Raw genomic sequence first — 16,711 nt, forward strand, 5'->3', positions numbered from 1 at the left:
TATATAAGTGCAATAATCTTGAACGCGACGTTAAACCCATTTTCACCTCACCTCACCACCTCTAGTTAAAATCTTTAATAGTAGAACCATATCAGCTAGGGTGTATATATGTCCTCTGACGATATGAATCACGCGTACAAATATCTGTATTTGTCTTATCATCTTATGTTTAAATGCTGTAGAGGACACTAAAGTTTTAATAATATCAACAACTTATTCGTATAATCTGCACGCCAAACTGCTATTAAACAAGTCCTTTTTGCAAGTGCAATGCATTGCACAGGAAGCGACGCCATTTCTAAAATAGTTCCTGTTTTCTACAGGGCACTAAATATCTAAGACACCGTTAGTAATGGCCGCCCACAAGAGAACAACATTTCGTCTCGACTGTAAATCGTCGGCTATATTACGGTATGGCAATTGTTCTTTATATTTATGATACGTGGTCATATAATATTAAATGTTTAATGAATACATTATTGTGTAAGTTATTTGTTAAAGACGGTTCAGAAAAGAGTAAGTTTCAGCTGAGCAGTTTCGAAAACAACCGCGTTGGATATTTGCTTCGTACTTCCGTCCAATAGGCCAATTTCTTTGGTCGTATGGAGATAGAAACACTATGTATTTGTACACTTTGTCCATCGTTCTTCTGTTTTTAGAGCCCCTGTTACGTGTTAGTGAAGTGCTTGGAATCATTTACTTCTCACATAAATAGAAACTTGTTTATTATGAGTCCAGGGTAGCCATGAAACGGTCGGGTTTCCAGCATCACCGACCGGTGTCGAGGGTCATATTTACCCTCGCATAAAAAATATCCGCTTAAATGTCATGCGTTCACATTAAGAAATAAGTGATATACCACATGATGTGATTATTACATATACATGTTTTATTTTGTATATTCCTATTTAATTGGCTCAGGGGAATAAAATATAGATGTCACATTTACTACTATCCTACACTAGATAGATCTAGATCTATGCCTAAACACATATAGATACAAAATAGACAAATAATGATAATAATAATAATCCTAATAAATATTTTAATACATTGAATTGAATTAGATAATTAAATAAATTAAATAAGATAAATTTGATGACTTCAATTATATATTAATACAAAATAGGTAAAATATAAAATAAATAAACTACATTTCTAACTTAATAGATATATTAGTAAGTCTTAACCAGAGTAATCAAAATCTAACACACTCATAAGCTGTTCTTAGCGATATGCTTCTGTATTTTATTTGTTATGGCTGAACATGCTGAAAGAACATTGTACTAACTATGCTTACAAGTGTAACAATACTCTGGGATCACCTGAACTGTCTCATTTTGGATGTTCCTTATTTGGCATTTCCTGGCGGATTTCATGGAATTGAGATGACGTGACAAGGGAAGACGTTACATTTGTGAGAAAGAGTTCAATAAGACTTACATTCACTTCTTATCAAACATATGGTTATTTAAATAAATTTTTAATTTTGAAAACTGAATTCAGAATCATATTTCTTTCAATCGTATCAATTTTTTAATAATTCAGTGTAAATAATCAAGCTCCACAACACATGTGCAACAAGCATGGCTGAACACTTATTTTCGACATTTGACACAATGACTGTGACACTTTCTCAATGGTAATGCTTACAAAATATGAGTTGAAAAGAATGGACTTTGAAATTTATAAAAAAAAGTTGTAATGATACTCCTTTCAAACAATTTGGTGGGGCGCGTGTTGCTAGGTCGTCTAAGATGCCACAGTTTGCTGTGCAGAGTGGCGTCCCCAGAAAAAGATTTATATGACTGAGGTTGGTGCACAACCAAGAATATGTCACTTCCTGTGACAGGGGTTGTGAGGTCGGTCACTATGGGGCTTTTACCATTGAATCTATTTATAACCTGTGTGAAACCGAGGCTTGGTTTTCAAGAATATTGTCTTCTACATGTATTTGTGTTTGTGGTGTGTAACAAAGGACACAACTCCTTCTAAAATGTCACTAACCAAGACCACTGTCTGAACCGGACTAAACTTGCAGTCCCACACAAGTCCGGTTCAGACAGATTGCACTGTACATGTATGATGTTAAAGGCTCTGGGGCTCGTTCCACAAAGTGATCATAGCATTAAGACGATCATAAATCAAATTCTCTAACATAAGCTTACAACAGTCGTAGCATTAAGATGATCATAACTGCCATTCCTTAACATAGGTTTATGACAGTCGTAGCATTAACATGATCCTAACTCAAATTCTCTAACATAGTCTTACGACAGTCGTAGCATTAAGATGATCCTAACTCCCATCCCTTAACATAGGCTCATGACAGTCGTAGCATTACCATGATCATACATCCCATTACTTAATATAGGCTTACGACAGTCGTAGCATTAACATGATCATAACTCCCATTCCTTAACATAGGCTTACAACAGTCGTAGCATTAACATGATCATACATCCCATTCCTTAACATAGGCTTAATACAGTCGTAGCATTAACATGATCATACCTCCCATTCCTTAACATAGGCTTAATACAGTCGTAGCATTAACATGATCATAACTCCCATTCCTTAACATAGGCTTACAACAGTCGTAGCAATAAGATGATCATAACTCCCATTCCTTAACATAGGCTTACAACAGTCGTAGCATTAACATGATCATACCTCCCATTCCTTAACATAGGCTTACAACAGTCGTAGCATTAACATGATCATACATCCCATTCCTTAACATAGGCTTAATACAGTCGTAGCATTAACATGATCATACCTCCCATTCCTTAACATAGGCTTACGACAGTTGTAGCATTAACATGATCATACCTTCCATTCCTTAACATAGGCTTAATACAGTCGTAGCATTAACATGATCATACCTCCCATCCCTTAACATAGGCTCACGACAGTCGTAGCATTAACATGATCATACATCCCATTCCTTAACATAGGCTTACGACAGTCGTAGCATTAACATGATCATAACTCCCATTCCTTAACATAGGCTTACGACAGTCGTAGCATTAACATGATCATAACTCCCATTCCTTAACATAGGCTTACAGCAGTCGTAGCATTAAGATGATCATAACTCCCATTCCTTAACGTAGGCTTACAACAGTCGTAGCATTAACATGATCATACATCCCATTGCTTAACTTAGGCTTATGACAGTCGTAGCGTTAACATGATCATAACTCCCATTCCTTAACATAGGCTTGCGACAGTCGTAGCATTAACATGATCATACCTCCCATTCCTTAACATAGGCTTGCGACAGTCATAGTATTAACATGATCATACCTCCCATTCCTTAACATAGGCTTACGACAGTCGTAGCATTAACATGATCACAACTCAAATTCTTTAACATAGGCTTATGACTGATGACAGTCATTGGATTAACATGATCATTACTCAAATTCTTTAACATAGGCTTACGACAATCGTAGCATTAAGATGATCATAACTCAAATTCTTTAACATAGGCTTACGATAGTCGTAGCATTAACATGATCATAACTCAAATTCCTTAACATAGGCTTAAAGTTATGACAGTCATAGCATTAACATGATCATACCTCCCATTCTTTAACATAGGCTTACGACAGTCGTAGCATTAACATGATCATACCTCCCATTCTTTAACATAGGCTTACGACAGTCGTAGCATTAACATGATCATACCTCCCATTCTTTAACATAGGCTTACGACAGTCATAGACCTTTGATCACTTTGTGGAACAGGGCCCAGGGTGTCAGTTTTAGAATTGATAACCGGTGAGTGTGAGTGAGTGAGTTTGGTTTTATGCCACCTTAAGCAATATTCCAGCAATATCACGGCGGGAGACTCCAGAAATGGGCTTCACACATTGAACCCATGTCGGGAATCGAACCCGGGTCTTCGGCGTGACGAGCGAACGCTTTAACCACTAGGCTACCCAACCGCCCCTGCAGTGGAGGTGTTTGGCTGTCTCACTCTACCTGAACCAAATTACTTCCCCTTCCACCCAACCCTTATTGTAGTGCTAAGTGCAGTCTCATTAAAATCAGACGTAAGTTCTTGCTACTGCTAAACAAAGATCTGAGGACATCCCATTATGACCACTGACCACTGAAACGATTAACAAGAAGTCGACATCAGCCAATTAGAGAATTAGAGAGCAGCTTTCGTTTCAACCTGGCAACTTCCATTTCAGCCTATGATTGAATAATATGTTGACACAGTTCTCGATTAGAATTTTGAAAACTGAACAAACGAACATTCCAAAGCGTCTAATATATGGTTGAGATTGTATGGCAGTGCTTCCCACGTACTTTGCAACGCCTCCTCCATTCAAATGTTTATCCCACGGAAGCGAGAGATAGACTATAATTTTGACGGAATCAGTCGTACAGGCCCTAACTGTTGTTGGGAATACCCCATGTTAAGGTTTTCGAGGTTGCATGATTAGAAAACACATTCCGACTGTCACCTTCATGATCTGGTAAGCGACGCTTTGATTGGTTGGATGAAAGGTCATACTGACATGACACATAATGGGATGTCCTCAGATCTTTGTTTAGCAATAGCGAGAACTAAGATATGATTTTAATGAGATTGTGGTAAGTGAAGCAAGTCTAGATTTTCCACAGGTTCATCTGATTGCAGGGTCTCCTTTTCAATTTAAATGTAGCTGCTTGTTTCTATCAACATTACATATTTTCAGAGACTAAGCATTAGTCTGTGAAGGTATGTGTGTTGAGGGGTCCTGTGAAGGGATTGAATCAGTTACGTAGATGTGGAACTTTACGTTGACAATCACCACACATGTGACTATCACTTTTTACAACTGTAGTCTAACAAGGATATGGGGAATACTAAAGACTCATCTTTAGTTATTTTCAATGATATGAATACCCATATTTTTTTTTTTTTTTTTTCATACTGCTCAAAATAGTTAAAACCAACAAATTCATTTATGAGTGCGTGAGTAACGCCGCGTTTAGCAATATTCCAGCAATATCACGGTGGAGGGATTCATTTAATAAACAAAAAGGAAATGGTGCCACATGCAAAATTTCAATCTTCCTCCTCAAATCCATCATGAAGTATGGGTGGTCCAGTTGTCCAGTTGTCCAAGGTGCCACATTTCCCTGTGTAGATTTGTGTCAACTGAGTTTTCCAAAAACCTGTAATTATGGTTTCTCAGAGCTAGAGATAAGCTGTGTATTTGTGTAAAATACTCATAAAAAAATGAAATATGCAGACAAATCAAATATTAGCGTATCAAATATCCAACAAAAACTCTAAATACGCTATTGAAATACGCGATTATTTACTGACTACCATAATATAGTTGTAATATTGCTGAGTGTTGCATTGATCAACAAACAAACATTACAAACAAGAAAATTGAAACAGTAATAGACATTATTTTCTTTCTCTTTCAGAAAAATGGCGTAAAAAGACAACACGGAGATGCAGTGAGACTAATGTTCTGCACACAACGATCATGTCATCATGAATAAGCAATACACATTCTTTAATGCAGAAGTCGAAGCGCAAGGAAATATCAAATTTGTCAACATTGGTTGTGTAGATCCACAGAAAATAGAGAAGGGCCCCACTGTCCAACAGTCGGGCACAATGCAGCCCAACTTTGTTCCAGTCATTATGCCCAACCAGACATTCACCAGAGTCCCCTCAGGGACTGAATCTGTGGGCCCGGGGCCGTTGAGGTTCCTCACAGGGTCAACAGGGTCCTCTGTATCATCTATGATCATGTCCCAACTGGCCAGCCTGCCAGTGCTACAGAACACTGGGTCTGCCATGCAGGTCATTCCCAGTTCTAAGTTTATGGCAGGCAACAGCACTGCCACTGTCGTTGGTCAAACGCTGCCTGTTATGCAGTGTGTAAGTGGATCTTTCCAAGCATCAAATACTCTTCAGGTGATACAGAACCAGGCTAACATTCAGATGGTGCAAAATCAGCCGTCTGCCAGTGCCTCGATTTTGCGGAATTCTCATACAAGTAACATTCAAATCTTGCAGAATCCGTCTCAGAATGCAATACAGGTAATGACAGCTCCATCACAGGTTGTGCAGAATGAGCCTCCAAGCAATCCCCAAATCACTCATCAGCCAAGTTTGCAGAATCAGTCACAGAATGCAATACAGGTGATGTCTGCTCCGTCTCAGGTTGTGCAGCCTCAGAGCAATTCCCCAATCCTCCAACAGCCACATTTGCAAATCATCCAAACTCCCTCTGGGGAACTGCAGCTTGTCCCAGTGGAACAGACCATGCCTGCCAACTCCTTCTCCAATGCTGTCAGCATTCTGAAACCTCAGCGTGTTGTTGGTAACAAAAAGGTTATAACAGAAGCCAAGTCTCTGATCAAGAGGGAAATTGGTTCAGATGACCAATCAGTTGCAAGTGAGAAGAGCCCATCTGCTGCTAACCCAATACTAAACAATTTGTTAAAGAAAGTCAGGAGTAGAATGGACAACAATCGGCAAAAAAAGGCATCTGTGGCTAAGGAAGAGTCTAGCAAGGCCCAAGCTAAGCAACTTCCAAATATTCTTCCCAAAGTTAAGCTGCTTACCCCCGAAGAACTCTTAAAACAACACCAGGAGGTACATATAAACCAGCCAGAACAGAATGAAACTGAGACAAAGATATCAGATGATAAAGATGCAGATAAAGATGATGATAAACCTGTTGTTATCATCAAGGACCAACACAAGGAGAATATGGAAGACAAGATCACTTTTGCTGGCACCTCAGTGAAGCCTAAATTTGCCATAGAATTCTCTCCAAATAATCTGCAAGCCTATGTTCAAGCCGTTGCAAATGCTGTGGAGACTCATAAGACCATGTCCGAGCAGAGTAAGTTAGAACTCAAGATCAAACGTAAGAAGGTCAGGAGCAAATGTGTAGAAGAAGAGTGTTTTCTGATGGCTGAAATTCCCAAAGAAAGTGCTTCAGTGCCGAAAGCTTCACGGCGGAAACAGACATTAGCTGTGAGGAAAGACCCATTTGATGGATGCGAATTGGTAGTTGAACCTCATAAAAAACAACCCAGAAAACGAAAGAAAGCAGCTGCTAGCGCAGAGTCCGCTGTGCCCCCTGCAAAGATGACAAACTCTCAGACTGATGTAACACTGCCTGATACTGAAAACAGTGTTGAAGTTGTTCCTACCCCTGATCCTGAAACAAATCAGAAGCAGAAGTCTCCACCTCGAGAGATTGGTATCTTCATTCCACCTACCATGTCCAACTCTATTTCTTCATCAAGCAAAAAATTTAAGCCTCAATATCAGGTTAAAGACAAAGATAGTATCAGTTCTCCTTCATCCAGTCTATCTACAACATCCACAGTCTCAGTACCAACAAGTTCTTTGCAGAATTCTGACGAATCTGTCCTTCCAGTTCCAGTCAGTGAAATCAAGATAGAACCTCAGGAGAAAACGGTATCTCCTTCAAATTCCATACCCAGCAAACTGAAAAATGTTTCATCAAATGACAAGACTACAAAGGACAGGCCCGTGAAACAGTCGAAATGTGAAACATTGTCCCATATCTCCTCCAACACCGAAGCTTCCAGAAACCCATGTCCTTTACCCATGGCATCAATTAAGGTGGAAACTTTGAGTACTGGGTATGATTCCTCACCATGTAGAAAAATTATCAAAAAAAGTTTAAATTTTGGTTCTACTGAGGTGGCCAGATTGACAGCAATATCAAAGATGCCATCTCCTCTTCCGAAACCTATGTCACCAAGTAAAAAGGTGGCAACCCCACGTCCATGCATGGAACCCCCAAAAGAAAATGTTCCTCAGTCAGCTCCAGAACCTACTTCAGTAGAGCAACTTTTAGAGCAGCAAAGCACAGTCTATCAATATTCAGTGCTCCCAACTTCACGTCATACAAAATCAGTGCAACGAAGTCAACAGCACCAAAGTGCACTAAACCAAGCTGTGATGCAGCGTGTCACTGAATTTCAAAAAGTATTCAATTCTGTTGTAAGGGTCAACACGAACCTTCCTGAAGGTCATGTCTTGGAAGAAAGTCAACAGTTTCCTTTGCCTTCTTCCAAACAACCTTCAGTAAAGCAAAGTTCAGTAAAGCAAAGTTCAGTAGATCAAAGTTCAGTTGAGCAAAGTTCAGTTGAGCAAAGTGCAGTGCACCTAAGTCAAGATCATTTAACTGCAGTGCACCAGACCATGGTGGAAGGTGTCACTGCTTTCCAAAAGGTTTTCAGTTCAGTCACAAGTATGAACACAAAGCCTCCTGAAGGTACTGCCTCGGAAGGACCTAAAGTCTCTATAGCCGAGACGCCAATACTAGCCACAAATACAATAATATCCCAAGAAAATTCTCTGCAGACCACCCTCGGGAACCAAAGTATTCAAACCGGCTTCCTTACACCAGCAGTTCAAGAGGATCCGTCAGGGACCCCCAAACCAAATGGGATCCTTCTGCCAGCAACTGTAAATGTTGTACAACCAACAATTGGTCCAACTAAATTGCCAACTGTTAATTCAAGTGTGACAGTACCAGTTACTCCTTTATATTCGTCCAATTTTATGCAGGTTCCTTCTATTTCACGACCTTCTTTGAACATCGTTAACCATGCCAACCAGCAAAAGAAAGTGTATGTTGTTCCCTCATCTCTGTACACTGCCCTGGTGGCGCAAGCAAACTCAGGAAAACCCGTGCGACTGACGTCTGCTCAACTCATGGCTTCTCTTGAACAGACTGCTTCTGGAACAATGGCTATACCAAAGACCTTAATTGATGCCAGTGATGTTAAGTTGGTCAAAAAGCAAGACGAATATAAGAGTCCTTTAATTCCAGTACCGGTAACAGATCTATTACGTACTGACAACAACGCTGATGTATGTGAAGACGCGGACATAGGGTTGATGGAACTTAAAATAGAGTCTGTGTTTTCGCTTAATAAGGTTTGTTGTAAGCTGATGGACAAGGTTCCTAGCTATTTAGATATGTGTCTCAATTCCAAGTTAGAACACTCCCTGAAATTGTGTTTTGTTGTGCTAGACGACAGCCTGCCTCCATTGTTTCGGGGCATAGCTGGCACCAAGAGGACTCGCTTTAAGATGCCCAAGGCCTGTACTGAATCATGCAGAACCCAGGCCTTAGACTCAATGTGTGTGAAAAATAAGTGGCGTAATATTCGATTTGGAGAAGGTAATTCTCAGACTTTTTCTGAACCAGTAACAAAATGTGCAAAACGAGAATAGAAAGGATCAGAAAGTATGAGGTGCCTTATCTGACTACCCAGTTTTCAAGCTCTTTTCGTTAAGCTCTATTTTTGTGTTAGTTTTTGTTAGTTTATTGCGCATGTTATTTTATCATGAAGTTATTTACATGAAAGGGTTTGAAAGTCAACTTCTTTTCAATAATCGCCATAATCTCTTAACAAATGTCTGTCTGTGTTAAAGTAAAGTGGTTCTGGCAGTTGTAGTGATGGGACTGTGAGCAATATGTGCAATGTCTTCAGCCATTTTCAGCCTTGTGATGATGCTGGTGAATATAATAATTTTAATAACTATAATACAAGATTTTACAAATATCCAGTGTGCTGGACAAACGACAGGAAACATCACTCATGTTACAGTGCTCAACACTAACACTGTCTGCTGGTCAAGTCTAGTATATTTTCTTAAGGACCAGAAAAGTTAAATAAATACTGGTCCCCTGGTCCAGTGTTATTTTGTATATATTTAAGTTTGTACGACTTTTGAAATCAGCGATAGATGGAGTCTAAACTCTAAGCGCCATTGTTTCTAGTAGAGATCCAACAGGACCAATAGATTTTTTCTTTGGTGCCAGTCCTTTGGACCACTGACAAATTTTGGTCAGCGTCAAGCACAGAATGTGAATCAGGACAAGTATTATAAATTCTATCTCCATTTGAAAATACTCAATTCTTATTGGCCAAATTGCAGTAAGAAACAACTTTCTCAATCATGGTCAGAAACAAATATTTATAGGAAAGAACTTTTTCCGACACAAAATATTCCATGGATGTGCAACAATTAATTTTTTTGAAGAAAACAGTGGAAATCAACAAAGAGAGTGTTAGGGCTGGGAGGGGTAACTCTGTACTCAGGTCAGGTAGGTCCTGAGTAGGAGCTGGATACCCACAGGACTACCCAGAGCTGTAGTCACGTGATATAATATTTAATGACAATAACAATCAAACTCCATGGTTACACTACAAATCGCTAAATTTCTTTCTGACTATGCACACATTCCTTCTGACTTTTACATGTTTCTGTCATATTCAGTGTCTGCATGATCAGATTGTTTTATGCATGTATCGAAGTAGTTTTTGACAGGGCTCTGGTAAAACAATTTTCAATCAGACATTTTATATCCAACTTGAGACCTACAGTGGGTACCCAGGTAGGGTCAGGTCACGGGGGTTGAGTACCCAGGTAATACATTTTAACTCCCAGCCCTAGAGTGTATAACTTGAACCTTTCCAGATAAGCTTCAGCTTTCTCAGATTCGACCACTTTAGGTTTGCATGCAAAGTAGCAGTGCTACACACTTTCAGCGTTCCAGTATTTATGAGTAAAGCCACAGGTAACCAAACCAATATTTGAGTATATTCATCAGTGTCGTGTTATTTTTTTAGCAATTATCAGTAATATTATTTTTTTAAATATTTTTTTTATGCTGAGTACTTAAGAAAATGTGAGTTTTGTTTAGTCAAGATTTAAAAAGTTCTTTTTTTGTTGAGCAATTCTGTTAGACAAAGAATTATTAGAATATAAATAAGTAAAATTACTCAGATAATCTTGTTCCTGTCTGTGAATGTTTCTCAAGAAGATGCAATATGAGGCTAATATGTGACAATGCAATGTGTGCATCCAAGTCTTTTCTTTATGACTCAATAAAGATAATGATACACATTGTCTTCACTGTACATGTACAACAACGAAGGTGGTTGATGATGTTGTAAATGGCTGCATGGAGTTGTGTTCCTTAGCCATGCCAGGATTGGCTGATCATGGATTTGCCATAATCATCCTTCCGATTTTGTCAGCACCGTTACAGTGTTTAACAACAATAACCTATAGTCCTTCGTGATCTGCCAATTATGTTTCTAGGTTGTAAGACCTGTGGGTTTCACCAAATGGTAAACGTCTGAAATCATCTTGGGCTTTCCTCCCACATTAAGCTGACACGCCATGATGACTGGAATACTGTTCAAAGTGGCATTAAACCAAACTCACTCACTCACACCACCTTCACGGACTAGTGGACAGTGTCTGACCAGAGCGTAGGAAGTCGATGGTTCCTTGGCCTGTGTCATACCAATAGATGTTAAAAGATGGTACTTTTTGTTAACCTGGCATTCAGCATTAAGTAGATGCAAGGACTGATCGGCTCGGAGTAGGTATCCATATTAAGCTGTGGCCAGGTATCAGTAGGTAAGCACTATAAAACAAGCATTAGTCTAGGCTAGTACAAGCAGCCACATAAGCTGTTTGTTGTTCAACACCGAACTCAGTAATATCACTCTGAACCAGACAATCCCATGATTGATATCAAGAGCATCGATACATGCAATTGGGATATGCAACATTAGCGTTAAAAAAGATGACACTTTTCATAAATCCAGCCATGACACTAAGAATGGGCTTCACACATGTGTAACTCTATAACCAGTGTTCAAAATTAATCATAAAAGTCCAGGGGTCCTTTTGATAGCTCTAATATTAAACATTTAAAGGTCCCTAGACTCAAATACCATAGACCAGCATCCAGGACCCCCTCTATATCTACCACTGCATACCCATATAGTGAACCAAACCCCAGACCTGTGTATGTTACAGTAATGCCTTTAACAACATGCATACTCCAGCGCCCATAAATAACAAAACAAAGTTGTACACTAAAATTTTTATTTTTTCTAAATGCCCTGACGAGGGCTTTAAAAGTTTGAGTTATGTCCCTTGTCACCATGATGTGCTCCTTTCAGCCAAGATCAGTCTACCACCATAAATAAACACCATACATCCTGAACCAGTAAACAACATGGCAGGAACCTCATCTAGCTGGTTAGACTTTAAGACTAACACAAGCTTGAAAATAAAGAGGAAAAAGGAACAGTGTTGAAACAAAGGCCCCTATACCTTAGTCTTGGTTCTCAGGCACCGCCCCCATCATCAAAGCCTGCCCCATGTTTCGCTTTTATTTCCATTTTCCCCCCAAAATTAAAATCATCCTATTTTCAAAAATGCGATCCAATATTGCATGCAGTTACTTCCCTTTACATGTGCACTGTTTTACTGTGCATCTCGAGATATGGTCATGGCGGCAAAAGGATTTTGCATGCTTGTTTAAGTAGGGAGGCACTTTCCCAGGATGATGGTACACACCTTTTTATTTGGTTACATACATGCTAGTTTGAACCAGCAAAAAAACAAAAACAATGCACGCCCACACTATATTTTCAAAAGTTATTGCCTGAGAACCAATTCTTTTATATATTTTTTTTAACCCTTAAGTTACATTTGATATCTTGACCAACAAAATCTTCACTGACGAGGTAGCATTATTTGCAGGGATAGACACGACTACTCGTCCATTAGTCCGAGACTGGCAAAAATCGTGACGGACCTGCAATTTAAAATAAACCTCTAGTCCGAAATGAGCTGTGGACTAGCTGGATATGGCCATTTGCATCTACCTCTGACTTGCCTTTTCACACAACACATTCATTAAAACCTAAATGCATATACCTACTGGTAACAGACCACTTTCTGTTGACATTAACAAAATCAAATCAATTTTCTCTCTTATCATAAAACCTTGACGTGAATATCACAGGTCACCCAGATCCTAATGAACTCTTTAACAAGGGGTTGGAATCACTCATTGCAGATGATTGATAATCACACAGACTAAATAACGATGCAAGCATCCATGGATGCTCTCCAGGCTTGATACTGATAACATATCCTGCGACCCTCCATCATAATTGAATATATGCCGATATGTATCCCTGATCCAGACATCACTGAATAAACACTGCATCTGTTACCATGGTTTCTCTCACAACCAAAACATTCACTTTACACTCTGAATAAATATTTCAATACTGTCAGTAAAACACCTCAATATTACAAATGAAATGTGATCATTTTCTTCATGATTATTAAGATATTGATTTAGATACTAAACAAATCCTGGAACACAAGTTCCCAAATTAGTTGCTGCGGACTTATCTCCCTTTGTATATTTCACATGTTATGGCAGAATATTAAAATTTTAAATATTAGTATCAAATTCCTCAAGTTTGTTAGGTTTGGTATGTTTTCTTGTGCGTACGTTGTCCCTTGTATACATGACAACTTGCTACGGAGATTTCCCTTGTGCAGCTGGTGTGGTTTCTGGGGCTGGTAAGGCAGGCTGTCCCTCCCGAAGAGATTTTCTATACCTGTTGGAAACACAAGCAATAGTTGGTTGGTTTGTTGTTTTATGCCACACTCGGCAATATTCTAGCTATATGACGGCGGTCTGTAAATAATCGAGTCCGGACCAGACAATCCAGTGATATCATGAGCATGGATCAATTCGTTTTTATTTCCATTTCCCCCAAAAATAATGTCTTCGTGTTATGAAATAAAATCAAAGCTCATTGTATGGGTGTATTATGCACACACTTGTAGTTGAAAGGTAGTCAAGTACTGGATTCCAATATTTAACTCATCAAGAAATACATTCATGTAGGGAGGCCTTTTCCCAGGTTGATTGTACACAACTGTTTATTCTGTTACATACTAGTTTGAACAACCAAAAAAAACAAAACAATGCCCATCCACACTATATTTTCAAAAGCCATTGCCTAATAACCAATGTATTATTTTTTTAGCCCAATGGAGGAATGTAGTGTACACAAATCTGAAGTATTATTGTTAATCCCCATCTTTGTACCTTAGTGTGAGTTAAAACTTAGCATCACATCGGCAATATTTCAGCCATACTGTGACGCTTTGTACCTTAGACAAGGAGGGAGAATAAAAAACTTACATAAAAATTCTGCTCAGCTGGAATATTCCTGTCAAACCGACAAAGATGTTCACCATAAACAGATTGTAGTTCTTTGGGATGATCACAAGGGAGTACCGCGCCCATATACAACCTGTCAAAGAAGATTCCATTCATCACATTTAAACAAGATATGACATACTGTGGGTAACGATAGGAACGAAATAATGGAAGCCGTCAACGTCATTCTTGGTCTGCCAGTCTTAACTTCACTGGGTTTTTCTACTCACTTCTTGTTAAAGAGTATAAAACTGAACAATAACATAGGTTGGTCAGAAGCAGGGCCATTACACGATCACAGGGTTTTTCATGATCGGTTCTGCACTGGCAAGGAAATTCTCATATTCTTGTTTTTTGTGTTGTTTAACACTCACCCTCAATTATCCAGTGTTTTAACTCCATTTTACTTTGATAAATACCCTGATCCATTTGCTACCATAGCCTCGTTCGGAGCCTGATTCAAATAGCACGCCATCCAATCAAATTACTCTAAGAAGTGAGGGAGCTTCTGTACAAGGTAAGTGATAAACCAGTGGAGATGGTGGCGTCACTTTTGAAACAAAGCTATGGTGCAGAATGTGTCAAGGGTACTTATCACAAAGCAATGAAGACCTAAATGTCATAATACCCTTACCGACGCACTCAGCAATATTTAAGGTATATCATTGCAGCCTGTTAATAAACTAGACCAGACAAACCAATGATTGATATTATGAGCAACATTCCACACTGCCCGGGTCTGATGACATGCAATCAGTTCAAGTCACGGAGTCTTGACTCTCAAAAGCATTTAATCGCCTTGTATGACAAGCATAGATTTTAACCCATAATCCCTACAGGGTTTACTTGTGCACCTGGCAATATTGTATCATCCGTTAGCCTACCTGTAGCAGCAAGAGCTGATGACTGGTATAGACTCAGTTTCTCGGGGGGACGAGCAATGTCACCTATACCTGCAATAACTAATGCCTGTAAAGAAGAAAAGTTCCATGAATCTTAAACACATTAAACAGTGATGAGTACTGTAACAGGGTTTATGAATACCGTAACAGGGTTTCTGAGTACTGTAACAGGGCTTATGAATACCGTAACAGGGTTTCTGAGTACTGTAATAGGGCTTCTGAGTATTGTAACAGATTTTCTGAGTACCATAACAGGGTTTCTGAGTACTGTAACAGGGTTTCTGAGTACTGTAACAGGGATTATAAATACTGTAACAGGGTTTAGAGTGAGCATCACATTCACCAGTTGATCATGTTGATTGGATACATAGCACACTAAGACATCTTGGCTCTTAAACATGTTCAAATGCTAAGTTCTTACCTGTATGTTGTATTAAGTTGTAAAATAGGTTGCATGCACTGACAAGACAAATTATTGAGAGTATTACAAAGTGATAATTAGCATCCCTATAATATATTCAACATACCCATTTGAAGGTAGGAGCCCAGAAGAAGATTGTTTTTGGACCTGAAAGACAGAACATGCAGTAAGGTATGACGTTGAGTGTGTTAGTGAGTGAGATCTTATGCCACTGTAAGCAATATTCGAGCAATATTACGAAATGGGCTTGCACACATAGTACCCATGTGGGATGTCGAACAAGGGCTTTCGGCATGACGATCTAACGCTTTAACAACTCGACTAGCCCACCACCCCGTATAACATTCTCAATCAAAATATTTGGCGTATTGGAACATCTTGAAGGTAAATGTTTTGGAACTAGACCTCCATGAACTGGGACTCCAAAACACTCTATGATATTCTTCACTGTGCATTATACTGATGCTTGTTTATATCCGATGCATAAGCAGAATTAGACTCGATCACAAAGTTAGTGTAGACCGATTTTGGAGCGACCAGCACGTCAGATTTCAATTTTGCTGTCTTTCGAGTGTTTTTACTTCACAAAATCTCACTTGATCAGTTACTATCCATGACCTTGACACACTAAAGTAGTAGCGATGAGTTGTTTTTAGTGAATGCGGGTACCTGCTGGACTATTCCACAAAGGCACTAGACTGTGAGGGACAAATCTGTCAGCTGCAGCAATCATGCTGCGATAAATTGCAGACATCTTGCTGGGTTCTGTCTCCCCTCTTCTTCTGTTGGTTGACAAAACTTTTCTGGTCCAGGGTAGATAACTCTACGCTACTTCCTTTTTGTGATGCGGCGGAGCGTTCCTGTTCCAAGTACGTCGTTCTGCAGTCACAATGACAATGAAATTATCTTCCTTGACTTTGGCACTTCTCTGTTTTTAGAAACAAACCATGTTGATTAGTAACTTTATAGTTTATGTCGTATTTTTTCCATGTAAAGGAACATTATGCTTCCTTTGCATTTCACATCACAGTCATTAGCTGTTTCAGTCATATCACAGCGGACGAGTGGAGTCAAAAACCTTGTCCAAGGAAACAGCACAGTGATTCGCCTGATATGGCCTCTTGAAATGGAAGCGTTGAAATGGTTATAATTAAGAATGTGGTAAGGCGTGCTGTCTCTCATGCTCGTGTTTCACTGTCACTGTGTGTGTGTGTGTGTGTGTGTGTGTGTGTGTGTGTGTGTGTGACCACATTGCGGTTGAGACATTTTATTGAGGCTGAATTATTTTGGAGGCTGACTTGGCTTTTTTC

General features: G+C 39.2%; 2 protein-coding genes across 2 annotated transcripts; one reads left to right on the forward strand and one right to left on the reverse strand.

The window, feature by feature from the left end:
- Positions 1 to 351: 351 nt before the first annotated feature.
- Positions 352 to 10,886, forward strand: LOC139474814 (uncharacterized). Its single transcript, XM_071257938.1, has 2 exons — positions 352 to 411; positions 5,440 to 10,886. The coding sequence occupies exon 2, from the start codon at positions 5,510 to 5,512 to the stop codon at positions 9,251 to 9,253; it is 3,744 nt and encodes a 1,247-aa protein (XP_071114039.1). The 5' UTR covers positions 352 to 411; positions 5,440 to 5,509; the 3' UTR covers positions 9,254 to 10,886.
- A 2,123-nt stretch (positions 10,887 to 13,009) lies between these two features.
- LOC139474363 (mitochondrial pyruvate carrier 2-like) lies at positions 13,010 to 16,212 on the reverse strand. The gene is made up of 5 exons (XM_071257350.1): positions 16,071 to 16,212; positions 15,508 to 15,548; positions 14,963 to 15,047; positions 14,061 to 14,172; positions 13,010 to 13,467 (listed from the first exon to the last, which is right to left on the reverse strand). Exons 1-5 carry the CDS (start codon positions 16,153 to 16,155, stop codon positions 13,386 to 13,388), a joined length of 405 nt encoding a protein of 134 aa, XP_071113451.1. The 5' UTR covers positions 16,156 to 16,212; the 3' UTR covers positions 13,010 to 13,385.
- Positions 16,213 to 16,711: the final 499 nt, after the last annotated feature.

This window comes from Haliotis cracherodii, unplaced genomic scaffold (assembly GCF_022045235.1).
Source record: "Haliotis cracherodii isolate W230 unplaced genomic scaffold, xgHalCrac1.p SCAF_3, whole genome shotgun sequence".
NCBI classification, from domain to species: Eukaryota; Metazoa; Mollusca; class Gastropoda; order Lepetellida; family Haliotidae; genus Haliotis; species Haliotis cracherodii.

Excerpts from the sequence above, each read along its gene's own strand:
- LOC139474814 (XM_071257938.1), top strand. The coding sequence starts at position 5,510 with ATGAATAAGCAATACACATTCTTTAATGCAGAAGTCGAAGCGCAAGGA.
- LOC139474363 (XM_071257350.1), bottom strand. The coding sequence starts at position 16,155 with ATGTCTGCAATTTATCGCAGCATGATTGCTGCAGCTGACAGATTTGTC. Across the intron at positions 15,549-16,070 it reads TTTGTGGAATAGTCCAGCAG|GTCCAAAAACAATCTTCTTC; the intron begins GTACCCGCATTC and ends TCTGTCTTTCAG. Across the intron at positions 14,173-14,962 it reads ATCAGCTCTTGCTGCTACAG|GTTGTATATGGGCGCGGTAC; the intron begins GTAGGCTAACGG and ends CTTCTTTGACAG.